This window comes from Gopherus flavomarginatus, chromosome 2, assembly GCF_025201925.1.
Source record: "Gopherus flavomarginatus isolate rGopFla2 chromosome 2, rGopFla2.mat.asm, whole genome shotgun sequence".
Taxonomy (NCBI): domain Eukaryota; kingdom Metazoa; phylum Chordata; order Testudines; family Testudinidae; genus Gopherus; species Gopherus flavomarginatus.
This window is the reverse complement of record NC_066618.1, coordinates 82,745,767-82,760,112: the sequence shown is the minus strand read 5'-3', so window position 1 is coordinate 82,760,112 and position 14,346 is coordinate 82,745,767. Positions and strand designations below refer to the sequence as shown.

The following is a 14,346-nucleotide window of genomic DNA, read 5'->3' as shown; positions in this document are numbered from 1 at the left end:
CACTCCAAGACCAGGGAACATGGCTCTCTGACATCCACTCCCTGCCCTAATGAGTCTCAAACTTTCTGCTATCAAGCCTCACTTTTACTGAAGCAAATGAGCTCAGTCCCCACCTTTGGGTGAGTTAGAGACAACATTCACACATAGCAATAATTAATGCAGTACTAGAATGGCAAAGGATATAAACTCACACTAGCATTTACTTTGCAACATTTCAGTGAGATGAATGAGCTTGAAGAGCAACTGGGGACTCGGGAGAGAAATGGGCCTAAGGGAGGTACAAGCTGGAGATAAAGGAACTCACAGGGAAGAAGCTGGGGGTGCCGAATCGGTGTGGAGGAACTGAGACTACATCTTCTCTGTGCCAGCAAATCATTGAGATAGCTGGTGGCAGATGCACAGGAAATCTAACAGAAAATACCATGCAGTAATTTGCATTTTTTCAAGATAGTCAAAAAGTAGGATATGAGTTTCAGGCCCACCCAGGCTCCACCGTGGGGCTGACCTTATATTTTTTGAAAGCCTCCCCTAACCACAGTCCACATCCTTTCTAGCACACAACTCTCCTCACCATGCCCCTTTCTGGATTCCTGTCATTTGACATTTACTATCTCTTAAGTGATAACTAGATGGATCTATCTTGATGAATTGATGATCTACATTCACAGACCTCTGATCACATATTGTTTCATATATATCACGAACTGGTGTGGTTACTGGGAAAACACAGGTCTGTACATTTATTTCACTGTGATCTTAGATTACAAAGCTTAATAATTAAAACAGCAAAAACCAACAGTTTTGGAAGGGATATAAACTCTTATGCAGGACATAAGCCAAGCTCTAATTATTGAGGTTTAGGAAGAAATGTTACCTGTGGGCAGGTTTCTCCTCAATTGCCCACTACAGGCTTTCTTGCACCTTCCTCTGAAGTAGTAGGTGCTGGCCACTACTGGAGACAGGATACTTGACTAGATAGACCACGGGTCGTCGATCCAGGCTGGCAATTCCTATGTTTCTAGAAAGAGACAAGATTCTTTTCTTTCATGTTTCCTACTTTTTTCATCTTGAAAAACAAAGTCCTTCCCTTACTCGGGAAAAACGCATTGACACCTGTGGCAGGTTTGGAATTGCCTGTGATTGTTTGTGAATATGTTAAAGATAATTTCTAATGGTAAGTTTGATTATAGTAAGGGGGTTTATTGTATGGCTACATGGGGTAAATTCAAGAAGAGACTGACTGCACCAGGCAGGAAAGAGAATTATTGCTCCAGATATTTATGAACCCCATATTTATATGGCTCCGTCTATTTATAAACCCCTCCCATTCCCCATGAGTTCCCTTTGGTTTCACTCTCAGAAAGAGACTCTGGGTGCATCCTGCCAATCTGCTTGCCCACAATGGAAATCACCAAAGTAACTTCAAACAGCTAATAAGCACACCTAGTGCTTGCTACACCCAATTTCTGGATATCATGCCTGCCTCTGGCAAGCGTGGCACAGAGAGTCTCCCAAATGAAAAACAAGAAATTATGTATCCTTCTAACTCTTTCTTCCCTTATTCACACCACTACATGCTGCAATGCCAAGAGTGGGTTACAAACAAAACCAAACTCCTTCTATAATTATAGCTTTGGATTGTGAAACCTAAGTCCCACCACTAGGATTTCAAAATCTACACATCTGTGCTTTAACACACTTTTTATAGGAGCATTTGAAAGTCCTTTTTAGAAAAGAAGAACTGCTTAATTTTTTTTGAGTAACAATGATTTGTTCACTCAAAGTCTGCTAAACGTATGAATATTGTGTCCTTCTTCACACAGGAAGGGGTGTATGCCTGCCCTGTGTTTGTTATGTGCAAAACTGATTAATGCAATGCAGCCGGTCTAAAAAACTAAGACATCAGTGGCACTTCTTAGACATTTGGTAAGTCATCTTTCATCTGTTTTTAGTATTTATACATTAATTAGTTGCTTATATAGATTAAGAGGTAGCACAAATGCCTATATCTGTAAACATAGTATAGTATCTGCTATGTCATTTGTTAATGGCTTCGCCTATCAAAATGACAGTTGAGAAGGGCAGGGGGAATATACTGGAATGAAGTATTTTAAAAGGATATAATCATTAAAGTGTTCAGAAGGGAAACCAAATAAGCAATGAGGCAAATTTCCAGAGACTGTAGTGGATGAGATTGCAATGGAATAAGATATCTCTGTAACAATTGAATTGAACAGGAAAGATTTTTCTGTCAAAACTTTGATACTAGTTGTATCAAGAAGAAAAATCTGTTTTGAAAACACAATAATGGACCAGATTTGCAACTGGTATAAACTAGTGAAGTTTCGCTAAAGTCAGTGGAGCTACACGGATTTATATAAGCTGGGGAACTGCTCCGATACTGGGAAAATATTGGTTTGAAATCTGAGAATGTGAGCACATTAAACATAAAATCCTTCAGACCTAATCTAGAATATATAATCTTTTCCGCACACCATACAAATGGTCTGATTTTACAGTTCTTCACAGTGATATGAAATCAGTTTTGCTTTAATAAAGATTGTAGGATTCAGTCCTGACTCCAAGATGCCAAGTGCACAACTCCTATCATAATTAATGGAAATTGCATTCCTAAGTACCAATTTACCATTGAATATTAAATGATGATTCCCCTTCTGTCCAGAAGAGAGGAGAATCTATCTGGCTAAGTCATATTTACACCTATCTCAGAATGACTGCAGAAACATTGGTATTGTAATTTGAAAACTGTGTGTGATGTGACCTATTTACAATCAATATGTATTTCTACAGAAAGTCCCATGTAATTTAGCCATTTACTGTAAAGTTTCACTCCACATTCTAACATTTAAATTCTTTAATCTTTGCCATTTTTTTCAAAATAGCTCTGATCTGAACATTTCTGTGAAACTATTATCTGGCTTTCCTGATTTCTGTGTATGCTTAAGGCATGGAGGGCTTTTTAACTCAAAAGCAATAACGATTGGATTAAACTTGCACCAGACAAACAGAATTTTTGATTGGCTGATCGCAAATTTCTGGGAAGAAATTGTAGTCTGTGGTCATGACTATACTTATATCCCATATTGTAGTGCTTTTCATCCATAGGTCATACAGCAGTTTGTGGGTACCTTCATCTCTCTTTTATAGATGGGGAAACTGATGCACAAAGAGGTAAAATGACTTGCTAAAATCAAACAGCTGGTCAGTGGTAGAGCTAGAAATAAAACCCAGGTCATCTGACTCCTAGTCAAGTGTCTTAGACACTAGATAACAGTTTCCTAAAAGAGTGGGAGAAATTGCTTCATGGGATACAGCATATAGGGATATGGTAATCCTGCTCTTTTAAAATTGGCACCCAACGGTGGTTATCGGTATCTGATGGATAGATACCAACCTCAGATTCAGATACTGTGGAGAGAGGTTTCTGAAGCAAGGAAAGGAGCTGGGCTAGTAGGAGGATTTTACCAGAACCAATCAGAAAGGAGGAAGAGTAACAGGATTTAGGCACTGATGACAGGTTGGGGAGAAGAAGACAAGCACCAAGGTGATGTTCCCATGATCCAGAGACAAAGTGGAGGGAGAAAGTGGGAGCAAGATACAGACACATCACAAGGATGAGGCAGCAAGAAGCAGCTTTGAGGACAAGGACAGAGTAGGGGCTATAACTAAAGAGTTTGCCATGATATCACTGTTTTGATGACATTTCAGAATCAGATTTGTATCAATCTAACAAGATGGCCAGACACTTCTACAAATCAGTTCCAAATCAGTTATTTGTCACACCTCCATTTGCTGATCAGTACAAGCTTAGGATAAAGACACATGCCCACTATTTCTAACCAGTCTCAAATTCCATCCCCTATTCCACAGCACCTGCTTTTGAAATGCTCCGTTCTGCTGAGCAGGACTGCTATTTTATTCCCTAAACACCAGCAACTTCTCTAAACTCCTCTTTTCTTGGTGATAGCTGAACCTGGTTAAGAAGAGTCATGTTGGTCATGAGCAGAAGACACATTGGGAGTTGCTTGTTCTCCTTATTGGAGTTCTTGAAGCTAATTTAATTTCTTAAGTTGTTCAGACCACAGATACAAAGAACGGCCCCAATTCTGCAAGTGACTGTGCAGGCAAACCAAACCAAACACAAAAAATAAGCTACGGAGGGAAAAGGTTAGTGGCTACTTTTTGGAGAAGCTTCTTTTCTTAATGTACTGTTAAAAGTGACTATATAAAAATATGATCTTTTAAACTCATTTGCTACCAATGTATCTGAGCCATAACAGCTTACTATACCAACAAAACCACACTTTTACTTTCACAATGACTGCAGAGTCAACACAGCTGTGGAACAACTGTCTCATGGGGAGAATGCATAGAATTTTCTGAAAATCAGGCATCTTTAAAGGTGTCTCAAATTTGACACACAAAAAATCAAGCACCCAAAATCACTAGTAACTTTTGAAATTTTCACCTATTTAGTTTTCAAAAGAACTCAAATGTATTGCTATGCATGTGATTATGATAACTTTCCACAAGTAATTTGACAAGGTCTTAATAAAAGCAGAATAGTCCAGTCAAATAAACAAAGAGACAAAATAGGTTAAAGGGGGCTAATGTCCAAAAAGAAAATCATCTTGTTCCCCATTGTGCATGATGCTACCTTCCTTAATGACTATCCATAGGCCCATGTCCCTCTCTCTATGATCCTAAAGGGTCAGAATGAGAGTTCCTGCAGACCAGCAAGATTCTTATGCAGATTCTATAGCAGCGTAGTTCAGCCATATATCCTCACAGAGGGCAAAGGGTTGTACTTCCTTGAACAAAAGTCCATGTCCTCTTAGCTGCTACAAGTGCTTTCCTTGCAAAATCTTTTTCAAGTCTCTTTTCTGAGGCAGTGTTTTTCAATCCATGGGTTGTGACCCACTACTGGGTCACATCATGTAAGGCATTGGGTCATCTTGCTCTGGTCAGCACCACTGACTGGGACATTAAAAGTCCTGTCGGTGGTGCTGCCCAGCTAAGGCAGGCTAGTGCCTACCTTTTCTGACACCACGCTGTTACCAGGGTCCGGCTTCTTGGCAGGGGGGCCCTGGGGCTCCGCGTGCTGCCCCCGCTCTGAGCACTTGCTCTGCACTCCCTTTGGCCAGCAACTGGCCAATGGGAATGGGGGGGGCCGTGCTATGTGCCTTCGCCTAAGAGTCAGACTGGCTGCTGGCCGCTTCCAGGGCTCAGTGTGGTCCACAGTGCATCTCAGCTGCACTGCTGACCGGGAGCCACTGGAGATAAATCTGCACCCCAACTCTGCGCCCCAATCCCCTGCCCCAGCTCTGAGTCCCCCCAAACTTGGAACCCCTTCCTGCACCCCAAACCCCTCATCCCTGGCCCCACTCCAGAGCCTGCACCCCCATCCCAGAGCCCTGACCCCCTCCCGCACCCCAACCCCCTGCCCCAGCCCTGAGCCCCCCCAACCTACAGCCCCTCCTGCACCCCAAACCCCTCTTCCCCAGCCCCAGCCCAGAGCCCTGACCCCATCCTGCACCCCAACCCCTTGCCCTGGCCCTGAGCTCCCCCAAATCTGGAACCCCTCTTGCACTGCAAACCCCTTGTCCCCAGCCCCAGCCCAGCCTCCTGACCGCCTCCCACACCCCAACCCTCTGCCTCAGCCTTGAGACCCCCCTAAACCTGGATCCCCTTCCTGCACCCCAAACCCTTCAGCCCTGTCCCCACCCCAGAGCCTGCACCCGCAGTCCAGCACCCTGACCCCGTCCTGCACCCCAACATCCTGCCCCAGCCCAGAGCCCCCTCCCATACCCTGAACCCCTCATTCCCGGCCCCACTCCGCAGACCTCACCCCCGCATCCCAACCCCCTGCCCAAACCTCACCCACACCCCTTCCACACTCTCATCCCCAGCTCCGTTGGGTCACAGGCATCAAAAATTTTCTTCAACTGGATCCCCATAAAAAAGTGTGAAAATCACTGTTCTAAGGCAATGGCTACACTACAGAGCTTACACCAGAGCAGCTGCATCACTGTAGAACTGCTAGTGCACATGCGCTAAACCAGTAGTTCTCAATCAGGAGTCTGGGGCCCCCTAGGGGGCCTCAAGCAGTTTCAGGGGGACCTCCAAGCAGGGCCAGCATTAGACTTGCTGGGGCCCAGGGCAGAAAGCTAAAATCCCACTGCCTGGGCCTGTAGCCCAGGTCCCTGAGCCCTGCCACCAGGGGTTGAAGCTGAAGCCTGAACAATGTAGCTTCATGGGGGTCCCTATGGCCTGGGGCCCCAGGCAATTGCCCTGCTTGCTACCCCCTACCACCACCCTGGCTTTTATATTCAGAAAACCAGTTACTGTGGCACAGGTGTGGAGTTTTTATAGCATGTTTGGGAAGCATCAGATATAAAAAGGTTGAGAACCCCTACTCTAAACCAATGGGAGGGAGCTCTCCCTTTGACATAATTACTCCAGCCCTCCCAAGCGGTGATCACTGTGTCGGTAGGAGGAGCTCTCCTGTCAATATAGCGCTGTCCACACTGATGCTTAGGTTGGTGTAAGTTACATCACTGAGGGGGATGGATCATTCACACCCTAGCAACATAACTTATACCAACCTAAGCTGTAGGGTGTACATAGTCTAACTCCCTGCTGTTAACTCTGCTCCCAGCACTTCAAATGCCATATAGTTTGTTACTATTTTTACACTTGGCCATACTTTGACCATGTGTTTAAGGGAATTATGCAGATGAGGCATATTGGGTTGGTGCCCCTATGTCTATAGTTATTTGACAATACAAAAAAGAAAACTGATATGAAGGAACTGTGACACTTCCCGGGGTACCCAGGGTCATGAGGCACTTCCCCTAGCATAAGGAAGGCTTTTCTGTGCCTGCTGTTGGTCAGTTCCCTCACTCCATTGGCCACGGACAACACAAGCACTCCCCTCTAGCCTTATGCAGGCTCTTCTCTCTCACTCCAGGTTAGTGATTGGCATACTCCAACCCCTGAGGCCTCCAAGAATCTCCCTGGAGTGTTTACCACTGTTCCACTGGACGCTCACAGATTTGCTGTTTCCAAAAAAACAATACACTCCATCTTACTAGTTACACCTCTCATCACCACTCCATTGAATGCACAGCACTTAGAGATGTTTATAGTGAAAACACGTAAAAGTTTATTTAACAAAGTATAGAGACTGAAGTAATAGCAAGTGGAAGTTTTGGAAACGTACATATCTAGATACTCTCCTGTCTTATCAGCAATGCTCACCCAAAGTCCTTCCAGTCTTTTACAGCCGGGCTTGGCTGTGATTGTTCATTCATTTGACAAGTCATGCTGTCACCTTGCCTGCTCAGGGAAAGAGTCCAGTGTATGTCAGCATCCCCAGATGTACCCTACCAATCCATTGTCTTTTCTCATAGAGATGATCAGGGCCAGTTCTAGGTTTTTTGCTGCCCCAAGCAAAAAAAATTTTGGCTACCACCCCCACCCGGCTTCTTTTTTGGCTTTTACACATGTTTGCACTTTGCAGTTTTGTTTTGACTGTTTAAAATAAAAAAAAAATGAAAACAGAGAATTTGTAGTTAGTGAAATAAAACAATTTCCCACTAGTGTAATTTTAACATTTAATTTTAACAAAATCCTCCCACCTGGCCTAACTCTTACCTTGCTGCGGATCTGGCCCGAGGTGGAGTCATCTCCTGTCACCACCGCTCCCAGGGCCAGGGGTTGGGGGCTGCTGCTGGATCCCAGCCCCGCTCATCCTTGGTCTTCGCCTTGGCCCTGGCATGAGCTGGGCTCAGCCTGGGCCGCCGCTCTGCTCCCCTCTCCCCTCCCCTGGCAGGGGGCGGCACAGAGGGGAAGAGGAGGAGGAGTCAGAGGCGAGGACAAGCTGAGGAGGAGCAGCCCGCCTGGGCGCCATGTTCCCCCTCATCCTTTGCAGCCGGGGAAGGGTCGCACTACCAGCTCCCACCGCTCTCCCGCGGTCAGCGGCCACCGTCCCCCACCGTCCCAGGCGGGATCTGGTAGCGCAGCCCTGCCCTAGCTGCAGAGAACGGGCCGCTCGTCGGCTTGCAGTGGTGGGGACAAACCAAGGAGGAGAGGCCTATCCTCTGCAACTGGGGCAGGGCTGTGCCACTGGCTCCTGCCTGAGGGGTCAGGGGTGGCCGCTGCCTGCGGGAGAGCGGTGGGGACTTGTTCCCCACTTAGCTGTCTCTCTGCCCCGCCGCACTTGGCGGCAGAACAACAGCCTGGTTATTGCCCCCCAGGGCGATCAGGATCCAGCCCAGGATGCTGCTTCAGGTATGAGCTGAGGCCCCAGCATTATGCCGCCCGAAATATTTTGCCGCCGTAGGCACCTGCTTGTTTAGCTGGTGCCTAGAGCCCCCCTTGAAGATGATCCCCTGCTGCTGTTTATTTCTTCCTGTACATTTTCTCTCTTGAAGATTTCACAATCTCTTGACTAGCATTTGGCTAAGGCCAACAGGCATCCGTTGAGAGGCCTACAATGCCCAGTACACCCATGACCAGGTAGAGAGAGAAGCATCTGTTACCTCCTGCTTGAAAGGAATATTCCTGAGGTATGTCACCTCCTGGTGACCCACCCAAATCCCAAATCCTAGTCCGTAATCCCAAATCCTTAAGAATTTTTAGTATAGATACATAACGTTCTTAAATATTATCTGTATACACATTTTGCAATGATTATGATGACCAGTGGGCTACTGGCTCTCAGTAAAGACCTCACATGCCATTGTTTAGGCACAGAAACTAGGGGCACAGGAACTAGGGATGCAGGGGTGCGGCATCCCAGTCCCCAGCTGCTGGTCCCATGCTTAGGACTCCATGCCAGGGGCCCTGCTCCTGGCCCCATGCCCAGTGCTCTGCTCCGAATCCCACACCCAGGACTCCACTCGCTGGTCCTGCACTCAGGACTCAAGTCCTGGCCACGGGACCTGCTCCCTAGCTGCTGGTCCCATGCCCTTGGGCCTGTGACGCCTGTACCTGGGGCTCCATGTCTGGCCCTGCACCTGGGGCCCCAGTCCCAGCCAAGCACTGGAGCTCTGCTCTGGGGCGCTGGCCCTGCATCCCTCTCCCCAGCCACTGGACCCATGCCCAGGGTCCCACTCCTGGCCTCGCATCCCAATCCTGGGGCTCCACTCCCAGCCCCATGCCTGACCCCCTGCTCCCAGGGCTCCACTCCTGGCCCCGCGCCCACCCCCAGCTATGGCCCCAGCCTTAGCCTCCTTACCCGGTCTGAGTTCTCCCCTCTCCCAGAGACACAGCTCTGCTCCTGGTCCCAGCTCTGGGGTTGGGGGAGACGTGCACTGGAGTAAGGGAGGGGCATGAGGTAAAAAGTAAAAACTGCTTTCAGCACCCCCATTATTAAAAGTGCTCCAGTGGCACTGATTGTTGGGGGAATTATTATGCATATATCTGATGCAGGGGATCCCTGGGAAACTGAGTATGTCCTGTGCCCTCTGCCAGTTCGCACCAAGAGTCTCTGAGACACAGCAACTAAAAAAAGGCAACTATTTCATTGAAAAGCAACCCTGTCTCTTAAAGACAATGACACCTTAAATTCTGATCAGCTATCTCAGTTTTCTGCTTTTTAAGATCAGCTTGCTTCTGAATGGGCCAGTAATAATTTTAACTCTTTTACTGCAAGATATCTCCATCTAGATAAAAATAACATATAATACTGTACATTAAGGGCCAGATCCTCAGTTGACATAAACTGGTATAACTCCATTGACTTAAATGAAGTTAGGTGAACTTTCATCACCTAAAGATCTGGCCCACAAGTGTGTGTAGTTCATGCATCTGTAGACTTGCAGTCATTAATCAGCAATATTTACGGTTTTCAACAACTAAGTCAGAGTATTTTCATAAGTCTGGTCAAAATTATATTTTACATATTTATATGATACAGTATAATCATGTACTGTTTACTGTCAAGGAAATAAAAAGATGAGATTGACCAGACTGCATGTCTCTTCCTACAAATGTTGTGTGCATATGAACAAGGCTAAAAGAATGTTATTTAGGTTGCAAAATCAAAATACAGGAAACACCTGCATTATGGTTGCCTATACAACTTTAATTCTGTCCCCTTGTGCATCCATCTTTTGCACTGGCTGTGGAAAAGGCCCTGTGGGAAAAATGCATGGGAATCATGTAATTAAATACTGTAACACAAGGTATGTGCACAAGTGGACAGAATTAAGGTGCCACAGGCAACAATAAATCTGGCATGTCCTAACTTTTGAGTACTTGACTTTGCAACCTAAATAATTTTCTATTAACTTAGTATTTTTATGTATTTTTCATTTTAGAAGAAAACAGATAAAACAAATTCAGTTATGTATAACTCTAATAATCCTTCTTTCATGTGTATTCAGCAGGGTTTGAATTCTTAAACTTTGGCATAGGCATACAGTTATCTACCATTTGAGCTACAGTAACTACCGGCAGGAGAAAGCTATCATCTGAGGGCACAACACATGTGTATGTGAACACCTGCATCTAGAGAGTGGCTCAGGGGAGCCTGGAGTGCATCTTTGCCCACATCCTCCCAAAAGGTAGGGGAATTTCTGTCCCATGTGGTTCTTCCAGGGGAAAGCTGGGGGGAACAGCTTGCTGTGGCCACATGCTAGGTCTGGGTGGGTGGTTAGTGGGTAGCCAACCTGACTGTCTCTCCTTCTGCACCACAGCTGTTCTAACAGCTCCTAAGCATTACTAAGCAGTGGCTGCTGCTGCTGCTGCTGCTTAGGCAGCAGTGTAAGCCAGGTGTTTTAGGACAGTTGTTCTTAACCAGGTGTATGTGTACCCATGGGGAGATGCAGAGGTCTTCCAGGGGGTACATCAACTCATCTAGATATTTGCCTAGTTTCACAACAGGCTACATAAAATGCACTAGCGAAGTCAGTACACATTGAAATTTCATACAGACAAAGACTTGTTTATACTGCTCTATATACTATACACTGAAAAGTACAATATTTATATTCCAATTGATTTATTTTATAATTATATTGTAAGCATGAAAAAGTAGGCAATTTTTCAGTAACAGTGGGCTGTGACATTTTTGTATTTTTATGTCATAACACAGCAAAACCTAAACAGAATTTCATGAGGAAAAAGAAAAGGTGCTTCTCTAACCCTAAGGCTTTCTCCCCACTGCATTTCAAAGGCCTAGTGCAAATAATGGAAATCTCAGAGCTTCTCAAAAAAAATTGCTATAATCTTTTATAATAGGAAGTGTTAGGCAGCTGAAATATGGGGGTCACCACAAGCCACCAAAATTATTGTTTGTGGTAAAATTCCAATCTTTGTCTGAGTTTTAGTCCATCTCTTTAGTTTCTACCATCTCTTTCTTCATCCAGGACAGAACAAGATGGGTGAAGAAACTGACATGACAACCTATGATTATTATAGTGGCTCAGAACCATGCCAAAAAGCTGATGTCAAAAAATTTGCATCCCTGTTTCTGCCACCGCTTTATTCTTTGGTGCTGATATTTGGCCTGGTGGGAAATGCGCTAGTTGTGCTGATCCTGATAAAATACAAGAAGCTGAGAAGCATGACTGACATCTATCTACTGAATCTGGCGATTTCTGATTTGCTTTTTATTCTTTCCTTACCATTTTGGGCTTACTACGCAGCAAGTGAGTGGGATTTTGGAAATGCAATGTGTAAAATTCTTTCAGGGGTCTATTATGCTGGCTTCTACAGTGGAATTTTTTTCATAATACTTTTGACAATAGATAGATATCTGGCCATTGTCCATGCAGTGTTTGCTTTAAAGGCTAGGACGGTTACCTATGGCATCCTCACAAGTATTGTCATTTGGGGTGTTGCAATATTAGCCTCTCTTCCAGGGTTTATATTTCACAAAGCTAAAAGGGAGTCATCTCATTTTACATGTAGCCCTCATTATCCATTGGGACAGGAAAGTAAATGGAAGCAATTCCAGACTTTAAAGATGAACATCCTGGGACTTGTCATTCCACTGGTCATTATGATCTTTTGCTATGCCGAGATTATAAAGACATTACTGAGATGTAGGAATGAGAAAAAACATAAGGCAGTCAGGCTTATTTTTATCATAATGATTGTTTATTTTCTTTTCTGGGCACCATACAACATCGTTATTCTCATATACACTTTTCAAGATTTATTTTCCCTAAATAACTGTGAGGGGAGCAGTCAGCTGGAGCTAGCAATCCAAGTGACAGAAGCGATTGCAATGATCCACTGTTGTATCAACCCCGTGATCTATGCCTTCGCTGGTGAAAAGTTTAGGAAATATCTTTATACCTTTTTCCGAAACCACATTGCAATCCATTTATGTAAATATTGCCCATTTCTCTATGCTGAGGCACCTGACCGAGTTAGTTCCACATACACCCCATCTACGGGGGAGCAGGAATTCTCAGCTGCATTGTGAAGGGTGTCTAAGTAAAAAAGTTACATTCACTTTTGTGGAAACAGTTGTGCAAAGGACCAAAATGCTTTGAATACTTGGCTTTAAAGAGGCCACTAAAAGAGGGGTAACTACACAATATAGATGCAGATGAGTTTTCTCCAGGAAAAAAACAGCATTTGTTCATACAAACGGGTATTTGTACATTTAAAAAGGGGGTGTGCATACCTAATTCCTTACTTGGATGTATAAATTTAGACTTTGGTAGAGACATGTCCACCTCTTTTTTAGAAAATACAATAGATATGCCATATTTTGGTCAACTTGACCCTTGTGATTTTGTTCTTTACACTAAGTCTCTGGGCTCATGAATAAACTTCCAACATACCACTTAAGAGAAAGTAAAATTTAGAACATGAAATGAGGTCAGAAGTGGAGACGCATCATCTTGAACTACCTCTCACATCTTAGTACGAGATATGCCACTCATTTGTATTCAAATGTATTTCATCCCACACAAACCTGGTGCTATATCAGTGTTAACTACATTAAATTGATATCTGTAATACAAAATCTTAAAATTGAGATCCTAGAAAATGCCATACATTTGGGGGAAAAAAATCCAGCATTTCTAGTTGCTTCTGCTTTTTTTTTTTTTGGTTGTGTATTGTCTTTTTTCACATTAAATTTTAATTTGTTAACTATATGGTCCTGCTAAATCATACATAAGTTATTTACAAGATATGTAAAATATACTTAAAATAATCATTTTAAATCAAGTTGATGATTCTGTTTCATGGTCAAGAAATTAACAAAATATGCACACCCCTCCCACCAACAAAAAGTTTATAAATTAGTACAGATTGATTAGTAACTCAATTGTTGTGCAATACTCGAGAGAGAGAGACATTATATATAGGGTTTGAATTGGGCTGGATCATACCAGATCAGTAATGTGGTTGTTTAGAGGTTTGGGTAGGTTGTTTGAACAGCATTTTTTCTAAATTGAGTTAACTCAAATGCCAATGCTAATAATTCATGTGTCTACATTAACCATCTCATTGCTGATCAAAGCACGTAAGAAAACAAAACAAGGATCACAGCTCTGCGTAATCTACTGTATGTGGCATCCCATTTTGATGCTGCAAGTAGATGGTATCTGGGAGATAGCATTTTTCCCCCAATTCAATCCCTGTCTAGAAGTGTTAAGCATTTTTGCTGGTATAGTAGTAGGACATTATCCAGCCATTATTTTGTACCTAAAACTCCCAAAGTTTGTAATGAGAGTTTTGATGAGATTGATAGCAGAATATAAGCAGGCTATTCCATAAAATGTAGGTCCAGCAAAGAACTTAAACAGATAACTTGAAGCATGTGGGTACTCATGTGCATGAGATCATGCATGTGCTTTAGAGTTTTGATGGATCAGGGACACCCTCTCTGGGAATTCTTGCACTTCCTTTGAAATATCTGGTTCAGGCCATTGTCAGAGACAGGATTCTGGACTAGATGGACCATTCTTTTGATGTAGTATGGCAATTCCTGTTTTTTTATGTTTCTATAAAGCCTTTAGAACAGTGGTTCTCAAACTTTTGTACCGGTGACCCCTTTCACATAGCAAGCCCGTGAGTGTGACCCCTAGTATAAAATAAAAGACAAAGCAAGGTTTGGGATGGAGGCTGACATCTCACAATTCCCCATGTAATAACCTTATGACCCCTGAGGGGGTCCTCCCCCCCAGTTTGAGAACCCCTGTCTTAGAACAATACTTTGATAGGAAAGTGATACAGGAAATGGCATTGAAGATGTTTCAAATTATCAAGTGCATTTGAAATCAAGAAATGAAATAAGGAAATCCTTGCTCATCCAATCCTTGCACTTCTTTCAAATTATTCTCAGCTTGAGTACAT

The 14,346-nt window shown here is 43.9% G+C and overlaps 1 protein-coding gene across 2 annotated transcripts; it reads left to right on the top strand.

The window, feature by feature from the left end:
- The first annotated feature begins 1,813 nt into the window (after positions 1–1,813).
- LOC127043847 (C-C chemokine receptor type 5-like) lies at positions 1,814–13,140 on the top strand. 2 transcript variants are annotated; one of them, XM_050938063.1, is made up of 3 exons: positions 1,814–1,926; positions 10,416–10,592; positions 11,397–13,140. In XM_050938063.1, the coding sequence occupies exon 3, from the start codon at positions 11,408–11,410 to the stop codon at positions 12,458–12,460; it is 1,053 nt and encodes a 350-aa protein (XP_050794020.1). In that variant the 5' UTR covers positions 1,814–1,926; positions 10,416–10,592; positions 11,397–11,407; the 3' UTR covers positions 12,461–13,140. The 2 variants fall into 2 exon arrangements, with proteins under 2 accessions (XP_050794020.1, XP_050794019.1); XM_050938062.1 differs by having other exon boundaries at positions 10,413–10,592.
- The last annotated feature ends 1,206 nt before the right edge of the window (positions 13,141–14,346 follow it).